Source organism: Dipodomys spectabilis, unplaced genomic scaffold (genome assembly GCF_019054845.1).
Source record: "Dipodomys spectabilis isolate Male_0828 unplaced genomic scaffold, ASM1905484v1 ptg000363l, whole genome shotgun sequence".
Taxonomy (NCBI): Eukaryota; Metazoa; Chordata; class Mammalia; order Rodentia; family Heteromyidae; genus Dipodomys; species Dipodomys spectabilis.
Window position 1 is genome coordinate 3,827,799 of NW_024871040.1, and position 19,301 is coordinate 3,847,099.

General features: G+C 43.0%; 1 protein-coding gene across 1 annotated transcript in view; it reads left to right on the forward strand.

Moving 5' to 3' along the window:
• Dgcr8 (DGCR8 microprocessor complex subunit) overlaps positions 1-19,301 on the forward strand; it is a 36,996-nt gene that overhangs the window by 13,435 nt on the left and 4,260 nt on the right. Inside the window, exons 6-11 of the mRNA XM_042666222.1 lie at positions 1,152-1,349; positions 1,591-1,692; positions 2,468-2,566; positions 5,449-5,531; positions 16,632-16,732; positions 17,051-17,157. Coding sequence (XP_042522156.1) covers positions 1,152-1,349; positions 1,591-1,692; positions 2,468-2,566; positions 5,449-5,531; positions 16,632-16,732; positions 17,051-17,157 — 690 coding nt within the window. The remainder of the gene's footprint in view (positions 1-1,151; positions 1,350-1,590; positions 1,693-2,467; positions 2,567-5,448; positions 5,532-16,631; positions 16,733-17,050; positions 17,158-19,301) is intronic.

Genomic DNA, 19,301 nt, shown 5'->3' on the forward strand with positions numbered 1-19,301 from the left:
ATAAGCTCAGAATGAACTGTCAGTCCCTAAACCCAGCCCTAAGGAACTTCCCCTAGCCTATGAACAGTTCCTCTGTCATCTTTTGGCTTTTTGAAACAAGGTCTCACTTTGTAACTTTGTAAAGTTATGAATTTGTGATTCTCCTTCAGCCTTTTGAGTACTAGTCAGTTTCCTCTTGAATCCTGCAGTTGCCTTTTGGATATGTGTTAGTGTTTCTCAGTTTTCTCTTTCCTCTCTTGTAGCTTAGTTGTGTCCCATCCTTTCAAGTCTCAGATCTCTCTTTGGTGGTGGCAGATCTATTTTCAGCCTTCCTGCTAGATCAGTATCAAAGAGGACATTCTGTTTTTATGAGTTATGCTTGACTTTTTGTTGTTGCCTAGCTTGTCATAAATATTCAATGTGAGGTGTCCTGGAAGAGCTGTGAGGGGTAAAAAGTTATTGTCTAGGAGTGGAGAGTAGTGAGGGGAGAAGTATGATAAGCACAAAGGCCCTAAGGAGGCTGGGGCCAATTACTAAGTATTTCTGATTGTAGAAATGTCAGCTAGAGAGGTGAACAGCTGCTGTTGGCATTCATGTGCCATTGGCAAGTGTCAGGATTTTTTTGGGGGGTGGGGTGGGAATCAAACCTAGAACCTCATACATGCTCAGCAAGTATTTTACCACTGAGCTATGCTCCCATTCCTCAGGTGTTTGTTTTATTTCAGGGAGAAGAGCCTAAAGGTGATATGGGTTTTTTTGTTGTTGTTGTTTGATTTGGTGTTTTGAGATGAGTTCTCTCTATCCTGGGCTGTTCTCAAACTCAGGATCCTCCTGCCTCTTATACTGGGTTATAAGCATGTGTCAAGCATCAAGTATCAAGTTTCCCTCCCCCTAAACCCTCATAACATTTTTTTTATTCTTCTTCCAGATAAGGTAAAAGAACCAAACATTCATTCATGAGGATCATGTCAGAATAATTTAAGCTGGTAGTGAAAGGACTTAATTTTTCTATCCCTGTTCCCCCTTTACCCTTTGAAAGGGACAGGGAAAGGAAAACGCATGTGGACTGGACCTCTTTGATGAGGATGTTACTGTCTTAGACACCGGGTTGAAGAAACATGAGTCTTACGTTGCAAGTTTGATAATTTGGGTTTCTGGTGCATGTTGGACAGATCTGGAGGAATTTCGAAACTACCTGGAAAAGCGTTTTGATTTTGAGCAAGTAACTGTTAAAAAATTCAGGACTTGGGCTGAGCGGCGACAGTTCAACCGTGAGATGAAGCGGAAGCAGGCTGAATCAGAGAGGCCCATTCTGCCAGCCAACCAGAAGCTCATCACCTTATCTGTGCAGGATGCACCCACAAAGAAAGGTGAGTTGGGCTTGTAAGTGCCAACATCAGCAGGCTGATCTATTTTAATTTGGTGTGCTTAGCATATGTAAGTGAGTGAATTGTACTTATTCAAAGCTTATATTTATCCTAGGAATAGGCTTGCCACATTCACAGTGGTCAGCTCCAATGAATGACTTGGTAATGTGAATGGGTCAAGTTCTCAAGTGCTAGCTTGTGGGAGCTTTTCATGCCTTTTCTAAGATGGTTCTTCTTGTCACAGAGTTTGTCATTAATCCCAATGGGAAATCCGAGGTCTGTATCCTGCACGAGTACATGCAGCGTGTCCTCAAGGTCCGCCCTGTTTATAACTTCTTTGAATGTGGTAAGTTCAGTCTTCCTATTTTTGGTTGTAAAGAATCACTTTTGTCTGGGCTGGGTTTGGGAACTGTTAGCTCTATTGGACTGGATAGAAGTACAAGGGAAGGGCAAAGAGAAATGTATTGCAGATAGTAGTTTGTTTTCATTGAGATATGTCTCATCTAAGGGCAAATAGCTCAGCTTGCTCCTTTGAGTTTGTCCCCTGTCTCCCTTCTGCTTTTCTTGTCCCTTGCTGGCTTCTGTGTGTCATCAATGGCATACTTGTGAGGAAGGCCTCCTTGCTGTGCATTGAGTCCTTTCCTGGTCTCCCCCAGGTGAATGAAAGTGTCTTGGATCTGTTCATACTCCTTCTAGCTATCTTCCATGGCAACAACTTTGTGAGTGACGGTTTGTCTACTTTGAGAACCAAAGCCTGTGGTCACCCACCTACCCTTTTGGATGTTATTTATCTGGTTCATTGCATCCTGTCCTTCCAAGCTCCCAACAGTCCTGTGTTGTATTTTGGAGACCATGTCCCTGTCCTGGGCACGTTTTGCCTCCAGTTTCTTCTCCTCTGGCCCACTCACCCGTGATCCCCATTTCCTTCAGATTTCCCAGCTGTGCCTTTTTCATTGCTGACTATCCTTAGCCCTGTCTCCACACTTCAGGGAGCTCCCAGTCTTTATAGAAGAGCATAGACATTCTTTCTGCAGGGGCATCTGCCAGTGTGGGCAGACTGTGTGTGCACGCTTTTAATGTCTTGGCAAGTGTGTTTTAAAACAAGCAATTTTAATTTTAAGAGAATCCAAGTGAGCCTTTTGGTGCCTCGGTGACCATTGATGGTGTGACTTACGGATCTGGAACTGCAAGCAGCAAAAAACTTGCGAAGAATAAAGCTGGTAATGTGGCTTGCTTGGGTGTCTCAGAGACACAAGCTGCCTGCCAAGTCTGCCTTGCCTCTTTGTTAAAGAGGGGTTGAGCAGTGGCGGCAGTTTGGAGGGTATGGGTGGGACACATCCATTTTATTTATGTAATCATCTACTTTGATTTAAAGTTGCATTCTTAGCTGTGTGTGGTGATTGAAATATTAGCAGTTAGGAGGCTGAGGAAAGATTTTGTGTTTGAGACAAGGCTGGGCAATATAATGAGACTTTTGTCTCAGCCAAGGGGCTGGGAATGTAACTTAGTGGTAGAACACTGAGGAGGGCTCTGAGTTTGATCCCTAGCACTAGTAAAACAAAACAGACTTTTTGTTTCTAGCTACTTGGTGGACTGAGATCTTGAGGTTTGTAGTTTAAGCTAGTCCTGTAAAAAGAAAAAAGTCTGTGAAATTCCATCTCAGTGGAAGAAGCTGGACATGGTGCATGTGCCTGTCACCCACATCTAAAGAACAGGCAAATGTCAATCCACACCTGGGCCAAGGGAAAATGACAGACCTATCTCAAAAATAACCAATGCAAAAAAGGCTGGAGGTATAGCTTAGGAGTAGAGTACTGCCTAACAAGCATGAGACTCTGCCAAACAAAGAAATTATGGGCTTATTGGAAAAGACCCAAGTCAAGAGAGTAAAGTCCTGAATGAGACTTTAGAGTAGAACTTTTCTTCTGAGTAATAGCAGGGTCAGTGGCTCCTGTTCTTGCCTTAGCTATTCCTAGATTCAAGTGTACTCAGCCTGCTGTGCTGCTGTGCTATGTATACAGTGGAGGCAGGTATGTGTGTGTATATGTGTGGTTTTATTTTTTTTATTTTTATTTTTTTTTGGTGATGGTCTTGGGGCTTGAACTCAGGCCTGGGTGCTGTCCCTGGACTTTTATTATTTATTTATTTATTTATTTATTGGGTCCGGTCATGGGGCCTGAACCCTGGGCTTGGGCGCTGTCCCTCAGCTCTTCAGCTCAAGGCTAGCGCTCTACCACTTGAACCACAGCGCCACTTCCTGCTTTTTTCTTTTTGCTTATGTGGTGCTGAGGAATCAAACCCAGGGCCTCAGGCATGCAAGGTAAGTGCTCTACCACTGAGCCACCTTCCCAGCCCATGTCCCTTTACTTTTATGCTCAGAGCTAGTGCTCTACCACTTGACCCACAGTTCCACTTTAGGCTTTTTGGTGGTTAGAGATAAGGGTCTTGCTGTCTTTTATCCCAGGTTAGATTTGTTCCACGATCCTTAGATCTCAGCCTCCCCAGTAGTCAGGATTACAGGTCTGGGCTGCTAGCGCCCAGCAAGGTTTATTTTTAAACTGATCAAAATGTGAACATGCTAGAATAGAGAAGAGGTGGATTGATATGCTGTCACCATCTCAAGTGTTTTTGACATTCATGAAGATAATTGCTGAGTTCTTCCAACTAAATTAGGACATAACTCATTGCATACAAGAGAGCACTTATCTCTAAGGAAGTTGGTGTTTTGTAGTTTAGACTCACTGTGCTTTTGGACAATGTCCTTGCAGTTTTCATGTGTAGCTGTAAGGTAGTTGGCATTCTTTCACCAAAGCCTTCTATCTCAGCATCAGCATTAGTTAGGCTCTTCTGAGGAGTGGAATACTTTGCAGAGTGGTATTGGGTATATCCCTGGTCCATGCACTGTCAGGTCTGTTCGAGATTTTCCCCATTGACCTGTTGCTTCCCAGAGTAGGTCTGCTCTATGCAGAGCAAAAATCATGTCAGTTTTCTTACAGTTTTCATTGGGTCTCCAGAGCAGTGAGAACATGGTCTTGGCAATCAGTATCCCTCTGTGCTACTTTCTTTTAATGGCAAATACTGAGGACAGTGGGAAGCCTTTCTGCATTGTGCTTACAGTCTGTCCTTTTGCATGGTTGTCCTGAGCTTGCACACTCCACTCTAGTTACCAGGAAAGCTTGCTATTTTATGAATATTTATTTACTTATTTTTGAGGTGCTGAGTTTTGTACCCAGAGTCTCTTGTATGCTAGGCAAGTGCTCTACGGCTGAGCTACACCCCAGCCCTGCCATCTATTTTAGAGAGATTGTGCCTGAGTTTTTCAATTTAATAATTTGGGTGTTAGGTTTCAAACAGATAACCTGCAGAATAGGACTTGGCCCGGGGTGGAAATGTCCTGGGGCTGGGTTGTTCGGGGTCATTGACTTCTGCCCATGTTCTGACTTCCTCTGTCCAGACTTCAACCAGCTACTCTCTAAACATCAGCTCTAGAAAGTCTTTTTTATTTGTTATTTTATTGGGATAGCTTGCTGACAGTCAAATCTCTGCTGGGTCAGACTGAGCCAGCCCTAGATATGTGTGTACTCTTTCCTCACAGCAGTGCCTAGCATCTACTTGTATATATCCTCATACTATGTCCTGCACGCACTTGCCATAACATCTCACATCTGGCCACCTCTCCGTGCTCACATAGTCATAGCCTATATGTCCTAGTCTGAATGCCTGTTCTCAGGCTTCTCTGTGGGGTCTAGATTATGCCAAGCTATTTTTTTTCACACCAACATGATTGCTTAAAAATACAGATTTGAGCTCCTCCCTCATTAGCTACTAGGATTTCACATATGTAAGTTCAATATGGCCTGTAAAATTTCCTATGACGTGTCTTATGGTTCCTCTTCCTCATGATGTGATTTTTCTTTTGTCCTCTTCTGATTGTGCCTGGAAAGTCCTGCCACTGCCCCTGGGCCATTGCCCACCCCTTTGAGCTGTGGGTGTAAGAGCAACATGCAGCTCATTCTGCAGCACATCTGTCTTCCTATTCAGCGAAAGCCCCGGGAAGAAGGCTTCACTTGAGCCCTCATTTTAGGCCTTTTCTCTTTTGTAGCTCGAGCCACGCTGGAAATCCTCATACCTGACTTTGTTAAACAGACCTCTGAGGAGAAGCCCAAAGACAGTGAAGAACTGGAGGTGAGTGTTGTGGTCTTAACCTGTTGGGAGCTGCAACAGATGCAGGTGTTCACCATGTTGGTCCAATCCAGAGCTGTCTACAAGCTGTGCCTATGCCCTCCATGCTATGTACAAAGGATTGAATTATTCTTGAGTTATAGGGCCTCCAGGTAGTTCATAAAAGAGGAAACTTAATTGTCTTTATGCAAACAGGGAAAAATATATCCTTCTTGGAGACTTTTGTTAAGCAATATTTAGTGAGTACTATAAATATAGGTCACCATTTATCTTTAAGACTTAGGTTGTTCTTTATGTTAAGTAGTATTTAAAACATTTTCAAATGGATTTTTTTTTTTTTTTCGGTCGTGGGGATTGAAATCTGGGCTTGTGAGCTATCCCTCAGCATTTCATCTCAAGGTTAGCACTCTACCACTTGAGACACAGCACCACTTCCAGTTTTCTGGTGGTTAATTGGAGATAAGTGTCTCTCGGACTTTCCTGGCTCCGGCTGACTTTGAACTGTGATCCTCAAATTTCCTAGAATTATAGGTGTGAGCCATTGGTACCTTGACTTCAAGTGGATTTTTTTTAATGGCAGCTTTATGGAGTTAATTTATATATAATAACACTTGCTCTTTTCCTCCCCCCACTTCCTTGTGTCAGTCAGTCCTGGGTGAACTCAGGGCCTGGGCACTGTCCTTGAACTTTTTCACTCAAGGCTAAAGTGTCTGTAATCACTTAAGCCACAGCACCACTTTCAGCATTTTTTTTTTTTGTCGTGGGGATTGAACTCAGGGCCCACTGTTCCAGAGCCCCGGCTGGCTTTGAACCATGATCCTCATATCTTAGCCTCCTGAGTTGCTAGGATTACAAGTATGAGCCACCAGCCAGCCTTTTTTTTTTTTTTTTTTTTTAGTGGTTAATTGGAGATTATAGTCTCATGGATTTTCCTACCTTGGCTAGTTTGTTTTGTTTTGTTTTGGTCAGTTGTGGGGTACCTGGGCACTGTCCCTCTTCAGCTCAAGGCAAGCGCTCTACCACGTGAGCCACAGTGCCACTTCTGGTTTTCTAGTGGTTTATTGGAGATAAGAATCTTACAGATTTTCCTGCCTGGGCTGGCTTTAAACTGAGATCCTCAGTCTCCTGAATTGCTAGGTTTACCGGCCTGAGCCACAAGTTCCAGGCAACACTTGTTTTTTTAAACTATGCAAATGTGTGGGTTTAGTATAATCAGTTTTGTGTATCCATTGCAACCATGTAATTTTAGAATATTTTCATCACTCCAGTAGGAAACCTAAAATCATTTGCTAATCTGCTTTTTGATTTTATATTTGCCAGTTCTGAGAGAGAGAGAGAGAGAGAGAGAGAGAGAGAGAGAGAGAGAGAGAGAGAGAGTGTGTGTGTGTGTGTGTGTGTGTGTACATGCATACTGGTACTGGGGCTTGAGTTAAGAATATCACACTCTTTCTTGGCTTTTTACTCACAACTGACACTACCACTGATCTGTGCTTCCAGCCCAGCTTTTTGCCAGTTAATTGGAGATGGAGTGTTGTAGACTTTTCTTCTTGGGTTGGCTTTGAACTCACATCTCAGCTTCCTAAGTATTTAAGTTTACTGACACTTGACTTAGCTGTGGGGTTTTTATCAGGCTGAGGGAATTTTCCTTCTATTCTGATTTTTTTTTGAGAATTACCAGAAGTGGTTGTTTGATTTTTAAAATGCTTTATCTGCTTATATTGAAATTATAAACATGGGATTGGGGACTTAGCATGTCCAGGGCCCTGGTTTTGATTCCTAGCACTAGGGAATGGGAGCCCAGGCACTGTCCCTGAGCTTCTTTTTGCTCAAGGTTAGTGTTCTACCACTTGGGCCACAGCTCCACTCTGGCTTTTTTCTTTCTTTCTTTTTTGGTGGTTTATTGGAGATAGTCTCACAGACTTCCTGGCCTGGGATGGCTTTGAACTGTGACCCTCAGATCTCAGCCTCCTGAGTAGCTAGCCTTATAAGGTGTGAGCCACCAGCATCCAGCCTGATTTTAAAAAAAAAAAAAATTTGTTGATATTACTCTATTTTGTAACTGTATTAGTTTGCTGGACTGTTGTTATAAAGTATCAAAGCTTCAGTGTCTTTTGATACTTTAAAAATGTTTGTCATTAAATCCTTTTGGGGGCTGGGAAGGTGGCTCAGTGGTAGAGCACTTGCCTTGCATGCCTGAGGCCCTGGGTTCGATTCCCCAGCACCACATAAGCAAAAAGAAAAAAGCCGGAAGTGGTGCTATGGCTCAAGTGGTAGAGTGCTAGCCTTGAGCTGAAGAGCTGAGGGACAGTGCCCAGGCCCAGAGTTCAGGCCCCACGACTGGACTCCCCCCCCCCCCCCCCAAAAAAAAAAAAAAAATCCTTTTGAAGCTAAGGCACCAGTGGCCCATGCCTATAATCCTAGCTACTCGGGAGGCTGGAATCTGAGAATCAAGGTTCAGTCAGCCCCGGCAGGAAAGTCTGTGAAACTCTTATCTACAATAAACCACTCAGAAAACTGGAAGTGACACGTAGCTCAAGTGGCAGAGCACTAGCCTTGAGCTGAAAGCTGAAGAACGGCGCCCAGGCCCAGAGTTCAAGCCCCATGACTGACAAAAAAAAAAAGGTTTCTCAGTTCTAAGACTAGTGACTAGTGACTTCTAGAAACTCTAATGGAAGGTCTCTTAACAAAAAAAGAGGTACTGATGGCTCATGCATGTAATCCTAGCTACTCAGGAGGCTGAAATTCAAGGATTGTGGTTCAAAGCCAGTCTGGGCAGGAAAGTCCATGAGATTCTTATCTCTAAGTAAACACCAAAAAGCCAGAAGTAGGGCTGTGGCTTAAGTGGTGGAGCACTAGCCTTGAGCAAAAGAGCTCAGGGACAGTTCTCAGGCCCTGAATTTAAACCCCAGGACTGGCGTACACATGCACATACATGCACACATGTGCACACACACACAAAAACACACACTTCTTCAAACCATAATGTCTTTCAGCCTTTGCACAGGGGCTCTGTATATTTCTTGGGGTTCACTTGTGGTCCTCTAGTAGTTGGCAGTTCTGTCTTAGTCTTTCCTTCCTGCCTGTACATATAGTGGCCAGGTCTCCCAAGGTCTCACAGAGGACAGTGGTTAGGAGTTTTTCAGGTCTTGCCTGGTCACGTCTGACCACTTAGATTTTGGAATATTTCTAAGTTTTCATTGGACATCTCATTTTCCAGCTTTTCCTTTTAAGGTTTTGGCCTATCTTTTTTTTTTTTTTCCCTATCCGATGTTACAGTGTCAAGCAACTACACTATTTTTACCATGGATTACTTTTGATAAATGTCTTAGGATACTGAGTTTTAAAAATAAGTATTTATGCATGCCAGTATTTAGTCTTGAACTCAAGGCCTGAGAGCTGTCTTTTAGCTTTTTCTTGTTTTGGTTCCAGTCCTAGATCTTAAACTCAGGGCTCTTGGCACTGTCTCTGAGCTCTTTCTGCTCAAAGCTTGCACCCTTTCACGTTAGCCAGAGCTCCACTTCAGCTTTTTGCATGGTTAACTGGAGATAATAGTCATAGACTTTCTTTCCTTAGCTGGCTTTAGATCTCAGTCTCCCAAGTAGCTAGGTCTACTTTTTCACATTTTTGTTGCTGTTGTTTTGGTGGTTAATTGGAGATAAAATTCTTATGGACTTCTACTGGAACTGGTTTTGAACATCCATCCTCATATCTCAGCCTTCTGAATAGCTAGAATTATTAGCATGAGCTGTATATTTTTGCTTTTATTTAATAGTTTATATAAACACTTAAGATTGTTGAAAGCCTTTGCTTAATTTCCAGGGTTCTGAAAAAGTTGATTTTGGCAGATCGTTGTTGTTGTTGTTTGACCAGTCCTGGGCTTGAACTCAGGACCTGGGCATTATCCCTGAGCTTCATTTGCTCAAGGCTCTCACTGTACCCTTTTACCCACAGCGCCATTTCCGGCCTTTTCTGTTTATGTGGTACTGAGGAATCGAGCCCAGGGCTTCATGCATGCTAGGCAAGCATTCTACCATTGAGCTACATTCCCAGCCATGTTGTTGTTGTTTTTAAGTTAAGCAATTATTTATTAAAGCAAAGCAAAACAGAGAAAAGTAGGACAAAAGAAACATCTCCCTTGATACACAGGAAGTAGGAGCAAAAGGCTGCAATTTTGATGGTTGTTTTTTTCTTTCTTTTTATGAAGGAACAGTTTTTGAAGGTTCTTATTCCAACATTTCAAAGTATGTCAGAATGTATTTAAATTTTTTTCCAACCTTTGTAGATTAATAACCTTAGATATATGGCAAACTATCCACAATAGTGCTATATTGCTCTTACAGTTTCTTAGTGATTTCTGTGCTTCATGGAAATTTTTTTTTTTGAAGGGTCATAGTTCTGAGGTTTGAATTGTGAGCTTTCCATGCCTCCAAGATCTTTTTACATTAGCTTTTTTTTTTTTTGTTGGTCTTGGGGCTTGAACTCTGGGCCTGGGTGCTGTCTCTCAGCTCAAGGCGAGTCCTCTACCGCTTGAGCCACAGCGCCACTTCTGGTTTTCTGGTGGTTTATTGGAGATAAGAGTTTCACGGACTTTCCCTGGGCTGGCTTTGAACCACAATCCTCAAATCTCAACCTCCTGAGTAGCAAGGATTATAGGCGTGAGCCACCAGCGCCTGGCACGTTAGCTATTTTCATAATAGAGTCTCATACTTTACCCAGATTGGCCTTGATTTGTGATCCTTTGCTCTCAGTTTCCTAAGTAGCTGAGGTTTGTAAATATGTTGGTAACATGTTTTTCTCATGGATAGGCCATTAGCATATCAAAGACTCATGTTGAGCAGGTCCTATTGTCAAAAGTCAAAATTATAACAAATTTAGTTTAAAGATCACAGTTAGCTTTAATTTACCCCTTCCCTCTTCCATTACTGGGGATTGAACTCTAGGCCTTTATGCTTCCTAGTAAGTATTTTACTTCTTGAGCCACACTCCCAGCTCCTCAATTGGCTTGTTTTACAATTGAACAATTGAATGGCATTAAGATAAATAAATAGTAACTTATAGATAGTGATGAGGGAGGGGGAACAGTGGGGGAAGGTAAAGTAAGAGTTGACTTTGTCCAAAAATAAAAAGAAGTACACTCATTACCTGACTTATTAAATGGTAACCCCTCTGCATGACATGTAAATAATAACAATAAAATTATTTTTAAAAAGATAAATAGATAAATATTCTAATTGGCTGGGCAGAAGAGATTGGTTTTATAGGTAGATTGAAGTAAACTAAAAGCAGTCTGTTCATTTCAGTTACTTTAAGATAGGAGACACAAAAATATAAAATAACTGATCAGTTAATATTGTTACTTTTTGTAAGTATTAAAGAATGTAAGTATTGGGGCTGGGAATGTGGCTCAGTGGTAGAGCATATGCCTTGCATGCCAGAGGCCCTGGGTTCGATTCCTCAGCACCACATAAGCAAAAAGAAAAAAGCCGAAAGTGGTGCTGTGGTTCAGGTGGTAGAGTGCTAGCCTTGAGCTGAAGAGCTGAGGGACAATGCCCAGGCCCAGAGTTCAGGCCCCATGACCGGACCCAAACAAAACAAACAAAGAATGTAAGCATTGCAGGTAGTTGAAACTAGTCTGATGAGATTTTGGCTCTCCCTCTTCTGATTTCTTTGGTTAGAGAACTATTTAGTTTTGGTGTACTAACATAGAACTTTATCATGGTGACCACCATTACATTTTAGTCTGGGTTGTTGGGTCCTGGTATCCAAACTTGGTACAAAATGGCAACCTAGTGTAACTTTTATTTAACACTCCTACAGTATTAACTTTTCTCCAGGAAAAATTGCATTTCACCATAATTTCTGAGTGACACAACAGAAGTGAGCCACAAAGGTGGCTATCAAGGAGACTTCCCAGGAAGTCTGTTTGCTAGAATCCCCAATAGAGAATTAGCATCAGGTTCCCACAATGTCAAGAGCTCAGTCCCACACAGTTGCCTTCACTTCATATGTTATCTGAATATAGTAGCCCCTGTCTACTCACGTTTCTGCCTGCCTAACTACAAATTAAGAGATGTCCACAGCTGCCTTTATTAACCTGTTAGAATTTATAGAATTCTGAGACTTTTTTTCTTTTTTCTTTTTTTTTTTTTAAGAAGACATTTTTCTCTGCTAATTATTAGTTGATAGCCAAAGGAACAGCCAGACAAAGGTACGTAGGGTGGGTGTGATTTGGAAGCATTTCTAGTACAGGAAACTCTGTTCCTCTGTGGTTAGGATGCAGTGCCCTTTTCAGCATATGAATATGCTCCTCAACCAGGGCGTTGTTCCCTGAGTCTCCCAGAGATTTTATAATTCAGTCTCCAGCAATCCTCCCTTATTCCCAATCACAGATTCCATCCTTTTGGGGACCAGCCCCTATCTGGAAACTACCTAGAGATCCCTAATCTTAGCTGTCTCAATAGCATAAATTAAAATGTGGGAATTGGGCCTCTCTTTATCTCACTTTTTTCCTTGCCCCATCCCATCTATTGACCTGTATTCCTAGCCCGTACGGTGGGTGTGGGTGTGGGGGGGGAGGGTGCGCGCGCGTATGCCGCATATGTGTGTGTTTAAGCCTGAACCAGGGCTTAAATTTAGGACCTTTCACTCTTGCTTGTTCACTGATTGTGATCTAACATTTGAGCCATGCCTCTAGTTTAGCATTTTGTTGGTTAATTGGAGATGGAGTCTCAAAAGACTTTGGGTTGGCTTTATACTGTAATCTTTTAGGTGTCAGCCTCCTGAGTAGCTAGGATTATAGATTTGAGCTAGTAGGCCTGACTTCTTGTGGCTTCTTTTGAATAGCAAGGGACCCTTGGAATTACTCTAGAAATCTTCTGGGGTTTAGGAGCTCTGTGTTGGGTACTAGAGACAATACGGATCTTTTGTTGTTGCTGTTGGTCGTGGGTCTTGAACTCTGGGCCTGGGCGCTATCCCTCAGCTCTTCAGCTCAAAGCTAGCGCTCTACTCTACCACTTGAGCCACAGCATCACTTCCTGCTTTTTCTGCTTATGTGGTGCTGAGGAATTGAACCTAGGGCCTCATGCATGCAACGCAAGCACTCTACCACTGAACCACCTTCCCAACACTATCCTACTCTTCAGTGTAGGAGTACATCCATATGTGTGCCAGATGCTCTGGAGACATTTTTTTTTTGACTGTTTTACTTAATTGTATATATGTATTCTGTTTATAACTTGTCAAAGGAGAAAGTAGTTTTTCCTTCAGTGAGGTGGGCATCAAGCAGCACATGACTGATTACCAAGGGCAGATGTCCTGTTTCTGTAATGGCAGTTCTGTCTTGTTCCTAAGGCCTTCCAGGTTAGAATGGTTCAGAGGTCATCCTGAGATGCAGGGACAACATTGTTTTTTTTTTTTTGTCAGTCGTGGAGCTTGAACTCTGGGCCTGAGCACTGTCCCTCAGCTCTTCAGCTCAAGGCTAAAGCTCTACCACTTGAGCTATAGCACCACTTCCAGTTTTCTGGTGGTTTATTGGAGATAAGAATTTCATGGATTTTCCTGCCCGGGCTGGCTTTCAACTGTGGTTCTCAGATCTCAGCCTCCTGAGTAGCTAGGATTATAGGCGAGAGCCACTGGCGCCTGGCTAACATTCTGTTTTTCATTAGTTATGATGGAGAGAGTATCTGGGCTTTGGGAGCCTTTAGGTGATGCCTGTGCATTATAGTGGCGGTAGAGTCCACTGGAGGCTCTGAGTCCCCTGTGCCACCAAAGGAAAGGAAAGATTCGGCACAGTGTGTTAAGTAACATGATTGAAATGGCAAAAATAAAAAAATAGAACTGCTACTGTTTTTTTAAAATATTGTACTGGGCTTTGAACTCAGGGCCTTACACTTGTTACGCAGGTACTCTACCACTTGAATCACTCTGTCAGCCCTACTATTTCCTCTTCACAAAACTTACTGTTATCCCTTTGTAGTAATTTGTTGCGTTTTAAGTAGCTGACATTTGGTTGGTTTATGACCATCTGAGAATTTTAGCATTAGTGACGAAATGTTTTTCAGATTTTCAACTTTTTCTTTGCTTTTTTGAGACAGTGTCTTGCTGTATAGCCCAAGCTGGTCTCGAACTCATGATCTACTTACCTCAGCCTCCCAAGAGAACTACCATGTCTGGCATGTTTTCTCACATTCTAGAATTTTTGTATCCATTTCTTAAAAATATGTAAGGTTGGGCTGGGAAGGTGGCTCAGTGGTAGAGCGCTTGCCTTGCATGCATGAGGCCCTGAGTTCTATTCCTCAGCACCACATATGCAAAAAGAAAAAAAGCCAGAAGTGGTGCTGTGGCTCAAGTGGTAGAGCGCTAGCCTTGAGCTGAAGAGCTGAGGGGCAGCACCCATGCCCAGAGTTCAGGCCCCACGACCGGACCCCCCCCAAAAAAATACAAAAAAACAAAATATGTAAGGTTTTCTTTTTTTTTTAATTTTTTTTATTGTGAAAATACTGTGCAGAGGGGTTACAATTACATGGGCAAGGTAATGAGTATATTTCTTATTTGCCTCCTCCTTTGTTTCCCCTTCCCATCCTCCCCCCCACCCCCGCCAAAGTTGTAAAGTTCGTTTTTTGACATAATGTTGTGTTATGTAAGGTTTTCTTTGTGTATGTCTGTTGTCTTTCTCTGATGTTATCATGAACTGAACTGGCATTATTCATTCTCATGAACTGAACTGAGAAATGTTCTCTTTAAGTTTTTGAGTAGAAATAGATATTTCTTCTTTAAATATTTAGGCCTTCTGGGCCTAAAGTATTTTTGTTTTTTCTCCAGTATTGAGATTTGAACCTAGAGCATTATGCTTGCTCAGTATCTTTCCTTAATTCAGCTATACCACTTGAGCCATGACTTCTAGTCTTGCTTTTTTTGGGGGTGTGGGGGTAGAGGGGAGTCTAGCGGACCTTTTATCATGGTTGACCTCAATTCACCATGTTCCAAATTTTATGTCTCCAGAGTAGCTAGCATTACAGTACTTGTTAAACAGGTAATCTTACCACTTGAATCACTGTGTCAGCCCTACTATTTCCTTTTCACTGGGCCTGGTTTCTGAAGTTGTCTTGATTGGAAAGTTTATAACTGCAGCCTTGGTTTCTTGGATAGATTGGGGCTAATTAGTCTATTCTGAAGGTTGGTGCTTTCCAGGGTCCTAGTCCTTGTTATCCAGACTGAAGGTCATCTCTTTAGTTGACGGGTTTTCAAGGCACCAGTCACTTGAGTTTCTCCTAAGTGCAACAGTGATCATTTGCAGTTTACTTTTGCTGTTTTTCTGTATTTCTGAGCTAGAATCTCCATGTGTCTTTAGCAGATTAATCCTTAGCAACATGTATGACCTACTGCAGCTTGTTGTGGGTCTTTACCAGAGGTTTCATGTTTTTGTGATTTTTGAGTGCTTTTTTACTGTGTGTGCCTGCAGGTCTGTGCCAAGGAACTTGAGGCCTGAGGGTAAGCTGGTTGTCTGATGCTTGAATCACAGTTCAAGTGCCAGCTGTTAGTTAGAGTAGGTCGTAACTAGGCAAGGGTGCCACACATGGTTGCCAGCCCTTTTGGATGATTCTAGAGGCGTGGTTTTTCCTACAGTGATGTGAGCACTTGAGGTGAGGCATCCTTGACAGCTGGAGTTTCTCCTGGTGAGTTTTGGCTGGCCTTCCTCCTTTCACAGTATCACGCAATGGAGCAAGGCAAGGGCAGAGGAACCAATTTCATTTTGGTCTTGCACAGTGAGGTGTTGAATTTAAGGCATTTGATTTTAGGCGTCTTCATTTCCACAGGTTTCCAGACATTTCTCTAAGCCTGTGCTCCAGGCTTGTACAGACCTTTTCACAGCAGGCTGGTAGAAGTTCTAAGAGGGCTGCTGGCTCTTGGTGTGTCTCTCTGCCTAGTGTGCCCCACTGTCTCATGTCTGTTTCAAGCTCTTCATTCATGCTTGCTTGTCAATGGGGAAAACTTAACCTTTACTTAAAATCTTAGGGGGATTCTGATCTGGCTTGTGTGTGTCTCCCAAAAGAACCTCAGAATGTGGCCTTGTTTTGGAAGCAGGGCACTTTCAGATACAATTAGTTGATATGAAGTCATACTACCGCTGGGTGATTGTGCCTGGTACTCTTAACATGAAGAAGGGAAGGAGACAGGGGAGAGAATGGTGTTTAAAGCCACTGTGGTGCAGTCATGGGTTGCTTTGGTGATTTAGTTATATGAATACTATAGATTATAACTACACAAGCTAATTGTGATGCCACTCGGATCAGTGTTGTGTTTGGGACCCACCACTGACAGATATACCTTATCCGTGCATGACTGCTTTGTTACTGCAGCCCCTTCACAGTTGGTCTATGTTTCATCGTGGTCTGGACAGTGTCTTCTATTTATCTACTGTGGGTCCAGCCAAAGATCAAAGCAGGGGATTGTACTGTCAGGTCCTTTTTATTCAAAGCCACCCTTGGTCTGACATACCTTGGGGCTATCTCTCTTAGCTCTAGCTTTCTGTACTTGCTATGCAGAATTTCCTCCTTTCCCCCTTGAGTGGATATCTTCGCTCCTCGTTAGCCCTTCTTACCCTACCTGTTCTTGGTCCTAAGTGATAATTGTTTAGTCAGCACAATGACATTGTTGGAAACGAGTCATCCAGGCCCTTTCTGGATTCCCCTGATCTATGAGCATTCAGCCCCTTGAGAGCTCAGCCTTTTTAAAGTGCTTGGGCTTATCTTTCCTATAGTATCAATTATGATGTTACAGGTTCTCTCTGAAGGTGATATATTGTTTAATTTCTGATTGAATTGGATTGAAAAGAAGTGTCCCAGGCTGCTCAGCGTGTTCCTAGGCTCTTCATTGCACCGTGATCAATGAAGTGGGTCATGGTGGGTGGTGGAAAAGACAACTGGCCAGTGAGGCATAGAGTATCTTCCACACTTGGTGGCTTTTTAGCAGGGATGTGGGAGGGGACATGACTTGCTCAGATGAGGTAATAAAGAGATCTGGAGCGGAAGTAAATTGTAGGGGATCAGTTCTGAAAGGCCTTGGTCTTAGGCCGGATTTATGAGCATTTGCTTTGTGTTGCAGTATTTTAACCACATCAGTATCGAGGACTCAAGAGTCTATGAGCTGACCAGCAAGGCTGGGCTGTTGTCTCCATATCAGATTCTCCACGAGTGCCTTAAAAGGTAGGGTACCTCCTTTCCTTGTCTGGTCACAGGAGCTCCTCTTGGGTATCTCACAACTTTGTTGACAGTTTGCCCCACTGGTGAAGGTATTGTCAGTTTCCCTTGGGTATACAGGATCCCCTCAGCTTGAGCTGTTAGTTAAGAGCTCCCTGGATTAAAATGGATATATAATTTCTCATGAGCAATTTGGGGAGAAGTAAGTTGGTCTTTTCCTCTGAGAGCTTTTAATGGATTTTCCCAAAGCAGCCCTCTGAAGGAGCTACCATATACATCATCTCAGATGATACCACTTTATTGTCTTTGTTTTCTCTTTTAAAGAAACCATGGAATGGGTGACACATCTATCAAGTTTGAAGTGGTTCCTGGGAAAAATCAGAAGAGTGAATATGTCATGGCATGCGGCAAACACACAGTGCGCGGATGGTGTAAGGACTAGTTCTCTTCCCCTGCTTTCCTCTCAGACTAGTGCTTTCAGAGAATAGTTAAGCTTTCTGGCCACCTATGGCTTAGTTCTCTACCATTACTGTGGCCTTAGTCCAAGCCCCAACAGGCAGAGGTTCCTTCTGGTGTGTCAGCTGTCCTTTCCATTTACATTGTTTTTTATACATCTGTACTCTGCTTACTTCTGTATCTGAATCAACCACATTTTGAACATTAAAGCCAGGTGTAGGTGGCATCAATCACAGAGTCCCAGCTCCTAGAGAGGCCAGGGTAGGAGAGTTGCTTGGGGATACAAATTCAAGACCAGCCTAGACAACGTAGTCTCAAAAAAATCTGAATTGCTGGGTACTGATGTCTTATGCCTGTAATCCTAGCTACTCCAGGCTGAGATCTGAGGATTGAGGTTTAAAGCCAGCTTGGGCAGGAAAGTCTTGAGACTTTTTGCTCCAATTAACCACTTAAAACTAGAAGTAGAGGGCTGAGAATGTGGCTCAGTGGTAGAGCCACTTGCCTTGCATGCATGAGGTCCTGGGTTCGATTCCACAGCACCACATAAGCAGGAAAAAAAAAAACGGAAGTGGTGCTATGGCTCAAGTGGTAGCGTGCTAGCCTTGAGCTGAAGAGCTGAGGGACAGCGCCCAGACCCAGAGTTCAGGCCCCACGACTGGACCCCCCCCTAAAAAAAAAAACAAAAAACAAAACTAGAAGTAGAGCTGTGGCTCAAGTGGTGAATGTTAACCTTGAGCTGAAAAGTTCAGGGACAATGCCCAGGACCTGAGTTCAAGCCCCAGAACCAGCATATACACACACAAAAGTCTGAATTATAAACAAGAACTTCAAATAACTATTGTAAATAAAAACCAATTTTTCCCTTTCCTTAATTAGTATATATTAAATGTACAAGGAGGTTTTATTGTGACATTCTTACACATATATCCTTACCCCTTCTATCACTTTCCCTCAGATTACCTCCTTAAAACAATTTCAACAGGTTTCTTTTCATTTTTCCTTTAAAGGTCTAATCATTTATTTATTACTCTTTTTATTTTATTTTATTTTATTTGGGGGGGGTCCGGTCGTGGGGCCTGAACTCTGGGGTGGGCGCTGTCCCTCAGCTCTTCAGCTCAAGGCTAGTGCTCTACCACGTGAGCCACAGCGCCACTTCCAGGTTTTTTCTTTTTGCTTATGTGGTGTTGAGGAATCGAACTCAGGGCCTCATGCATGCAAGGCAAGCGCTTTACCACTGAGCCACCTTCCCAGCCCCTTATTTATTACTCTTAAAGACTTATTTTTGACTGGACTCACACTAACAAGTAGAAGCTGTCAGAAAGGACAACCTTCATCTCTTGGCAATCTGTTCATTGTTGTTTTCATACATGCAAATAAACTACTTCAAATATATTCATCCTTATTCTCACTTTGCTAGTCATTCTCTCTGGCATCCTCTATCTGAGTGTGTCTTACTTTCCTGTCATTCATTTTTTTGTGTTTTTCAGCATGTATTAGTTGCACCAGAGGATTTCACTATGGTATTTCAAAGATGATCGTTTTTCTCTGACTTCTCTGCTCTTAATGATCAATCAACTTATTTAGTGAGCTTCCTAATGATGTCTTTATATCCCCACAGTATTTTGAGTTTATCACCTCTGTCTTTCTATTACTGTTTCCTTTTCCCCTCCTCTCCCTACAGAACAATCCAGTTTTGTATAAACTAGCAGAACCATGTTTAAAACCAGCTTTGGCTGTCTGTCTATAGGCTGTTTCTGCATCCCACAAATTGTAGTCCCCAGTGACATAGGTTCCTGAACATGAGCCACTCAGCTAAGCTGCTGAGCAGTATGACCAGCCTGGGCCCTGCCTTCCTTGGCCTGGAAAACTCCTGCTTAGAAAGTCCTGCAGCTGGTGTTTCTACCCTAGGGTACCTGCCCTTACAGAGTTGCATGCTTTAGGAGGTGGAGGGGCTGCTGGTCTGCTAGGAAGTATGGGAGATGGTGGAGAGAGGCCTCTTAGCTGGTAGTCTTGGGTACATACCCTCACTTGGAGCCTCTGAAGTACAGTCTGCAGGGTGCTGGCTATATCCTGGCCTCAGGGCTGTGAGTCTTAGGTGCTCAGCACAGTGGTGAGGCAC